Source organism: Contarinia nasturtii, unplaced genomic scaffold (genome assembly GCF_009176525.2).
Source record: "Contarinia nasturtii isolate CC-2019 unplaced genomic scaffold, AAFC_CNas_1.1 Cnas_scaffold_695, whole genome shotgun sequence".
NCBI lineage: Eukaryota > Metazoa > Arthropoda > Insecta > Diptera > Cecidomyiidae > Contarinia > Contarinia nasturtii.
The window spans coordinates 4,068,920-4,072,677 of record NW_022198046.1 but is presented as its reverse complement, the minus strand read 5'-3'; the positions used below and the strand labels follow the sequence as shown (position 1 = coordinate 4,072,677).

Below are 3,758 nucleotides of genomic sequence, written 5' to 3'. Positions count from 1 at the left end.
AAAATGAATCGAAACGAAAACTAATTGAAATTATGTAATTGCACAAATGTTTGTTCGTGTTTTGAACATGGAGCATCTTTTCAATTAAATGCATTGTACTTATATCATCGTCTGCTCAAGAACAATTGAAAAAAGCTATAACTCATAACAAAATTTCTTCAATTTTGATAAGAAATTTTTCATCTTCTTTCAAACAATCAACTGCAAACAATATTTTTTATTTTGTGTTATTTATAAAAGTACGAAAAGAAAACATTCGCCTCCATTAATGTCGACCATTTATTACAACTTTCAACAACTTGACTTGAATCATTTTGAATCGGCAAAAAAAAAGACAAAAGAAAATCAACATTGAGTAATTATTACCTTGATTACATTTAAGTTGTTTGCTTTTCATTCGATTTCATTTTGGATGAGACGAACCAATTGATGCACTTTTTAGTTTTTAAACTAAACTTATTACATTAAATCCGGAAAATTTTCATCGAAACAATCATTTTTCAGTGTATCAATGACGTCGATATCGTTGGCTGTATTTGTTTCAATAAAATCACAACTAATTGAAGTTGAAGTGAGACCATTACCATTGATTCCATCCTCTCCTCGCATCAATACAATTATATTAGTTAGAGCTTCGATATAGTTTTTAGCCAGTGTTAGCGTCTCGATTTTTGATAGACGACGTTCTTTTTTCACATGCGGAATTACCTCGCGCAATGACTAAAATCATAAAATTGAAACGAGAACGATTGAAAAGTGAGAGTGAAAAAAATCCAAGTTAATAAAATCAAACGTAGAAAACTTAGTCGCCGTTAAAATATTCGTAAATTTAAAAAGTTTGCAAGAGAGAAAGAAAAAAAAAACGCGCGACAAAGTTGCAAAAAAGCCGATAATAATAATTTTTATTAATCTGTTGATAAGTTTTGAAAGTTGTTTGATCATCGATTTTAATTGCAATATTACCTGAAAAGCATCATTGAGAGAGTGCATTCGCATACGCTCGCGTTCGTTGGATTCCAAACGACGTGCATTACGCTCTTTTGCATTCAATTGGCCTTTTCGACGTCGTGAATTGGTTGCACTTCGACCGCGTGATGTCCGTGTCGTTGTTGGACCACTGCCACCACAACCGCTTGTGTCGTCACTCTGTGAACTCGAATCGGTCATCTCTGGATCGAACAATTGAACTTGCTGCAAAAATGTCATTAAAAAATGCAAAGAAAAAAGTTTTGATTTTTTTTTTGGATTTTGTGCGCATCGAAAATTGTTTGGAAAATAAAGGAACCTGTTGCACTTTTTTGGCGCTGCGTTTCGGTCTTACGGATCCGGTCTCTTCTTCGTTGGGCGTTGTTTGTTTATCCATGGCATTGGTGTAACCGAACAGTGCATTGGCCACCGATTGGCCAATGTCTTCGACAAATTGATTCTGATGACGATTTGCTGAATGGGTCGATGGTTCTTCGGTCAATTCGGATCTCATTTTCTTTTCACTTGTACACTTTTTGTCCTTTCAATCAAGAGAATTTCTTTCACTTGGTTATTTGATTTCTTGTTAGCTTCGATGGCAGAGGAAGAGATTGTTGAAGCTTTTGTTCACTTTATTTATCTTTGATTAAACTTTAACTGTACTCGTTTTTTTGTTCATTAATTCAACCAATTCACATTGTCATTTTGTCAGCAATTTGCAATTGCACTATTAAATCTGGGGCTTCTCGCTTTTTTGCAATAAATTCAAATAACTTTTGAACGTCTTCGCCAATCGACGGAGAGATTTTCAAGTCTTCTTTTCGTCTATTCCAACTGTAACGACAAACACAAGAATAATAAAGAAACCAAACATTAAATAAACTTTTTTTTATTTCAAGAATACTTTAATCATAACACTTGTTTGCATTTTTATCATTCAATGTCAACGGTTTTTTTTTATTTCAAATAAAATTGGATTTTCACTCAAAGTTAATTTTTACAGTTATTCAATTATATACACATTTTGCAAGTATCTATTCAAACTCAAGAGAATTTATAGAGTCATTACAAGAGTTCAACACGTTTTCATTCACGAGTTTCTTTGAACTAATTTCAGAGTCTATATTTAAAATTATAAGGAAACCCCATATTTCCGATGCATGAACGCAAGAAACCGACTAGGATGCTATAAGAATAAATCAGATCGGTTGTGTTTGATTAAATATTAAAAATCCCAAAAACAATATAGATTTGAAACTTATGCGTCAATTTGAATCGTTCGAAATATTGATTGAAATTCAGAGTGATTCATTCATGAATGCGAAAGTATTTAATGTAACACGTCAATTGTTTATCTCAAGTTTAACCAATTGAATTGAAAATAGCACAGTAATAAAGTGCAGCTGCAGTAGAAGAGAAAATATTGAAATGTTCTAGCAATGTATAATTTAATATAATTGGTTTGTGGAAGTATTTTGGGTTTCCGACTCGTTAACAAAACGTACAATGTATTACTTACATAAATTGTAACGCAAGCGGTAATAAAATCAGATAAATTACAACAACATTTAATTGCTGATAAAATTGTAATATTATTCGCAACTGCCGTCTATACACAAGCTATACATTTAATATATAAATTCACAATTTGTTTACATATTGATAAACGAAAACGAAAATCCGGCTATATTTTGTGGTAGAAAATGAACGATTTTTCATACATTTACAATCAAAGCGCCTTTTGAAATGAAACGTTTTTCGTTTCTGATGTAAATAACCTATTTCGGTAATAAATTATATTGATGACAATAACAACGAAACCGAACCCGTGGTTGTATTGATCAAAACCACGTCGTTGACATCGAAAGTAGTTGGTAAAATATCAGCAACCAAACTATACACATGAACATTGACTGTGAAAGTGTTTGCGTTCACTGATAAATTGAAATGGATTTTATTTTGCGCGTCGTGAGACATAATGTTATAGGCAACCTGTTGAGTTGCTCTTTATGGTTGGCTTCTACCGCACGGATAAAAGCAAAACTTAACGTTTCGTCGGGATTGCTGAGCTTAAGCTAATTTTTTAAGTGCAACGCTTAAGGGGCAACTAAATACGCTTACAATCTCATTCTCAATTCAATAATTGAAATAACAACCACTTTAAATGTGACGAGCAATATAAAGCAATAGAAAATGTAAGATGAAATACTGTTTACAGCACAAGAGTTCCCCTGATGCCATTGTAATGCAGATAGTTTTGCATCATCGCATAGCATGAATCTTTTTCATCGATGCACAAAAATTGATGCACGAAAATGGCATACAATATCAACTTAAAATATCTCGTTTATTACTTTCTGTTCGGTTAAAAAGAGCAGTTTTCCCGTAAAATGCGTGGGACAAATCATTATTTTTTTTTGCTACACCCATATAATTATCTCGACATAAGTTTCTACATAAAATCGCAATGAAGAAGTACTTGTGAATGTGATTTAGTATTTCATTGAAAATAGAAAAAAGGCACATGTTGCCCATGGCATCCCAAAGGAAGTGTCTTATCCATTTTCATTGTGTTCATCTATTTTACTTTTCCGCACACATAGTGTAAGGTGAAAAGTATTGTAATCGGTCAAAATTTTGAAAACTTCAGAAACATGTTTTCTGGACGTTTCTGAGGTCAGCGAACCCGAATCAGGCCGTTTTGAGCATGGTTTATGTTAATCTGTACGTCGTACGTCGTACGTCGTACGTCGTACGTCGTACGTTGTACGTCGTACGCAAAATTTGTTAGC

At 33.1% G+C, this 3,758-nt stretch overlaps 1 protein-coding gene across 3 annotated transcripts in view; it reads right to left on the bottom strand.

Annotated features, from left to right (window-relative positions):
* Window positions 1-390: 390 nt before the first annotated feature.
* Window positions 391-3,758, bottom strand: part of LOC116341183 (protein dimmed) — a 23,665-nt gene continuing 20,297 nt past the window's right edge. For all 3 annotated transcript variants that reach the window (XM_031768104.1, XM_031768106.1, XM_031768105.1), the window contains exons 2-4: window positions 1,286-1,800; window positions 964-1,191; window positions 391-720 (exon numbers count right to left, since the gene is read on the bottom strand). In XM_031768104.1, coding sequence (XP_031623964.1) covers window positions 460-720; window positions 964-1,191; window positions 1,286-1,480 — 684 coding nt within the window. In that variant the 5' untranslated portion in view covers window positions 1,481-1,800 and the 3' untranslated portion in view covers window positions 391-459. The remainder of the gene's footprint in view (window positions 721-963; window positions 1,192-1,285; window positions 1,801-3,758) is intronic.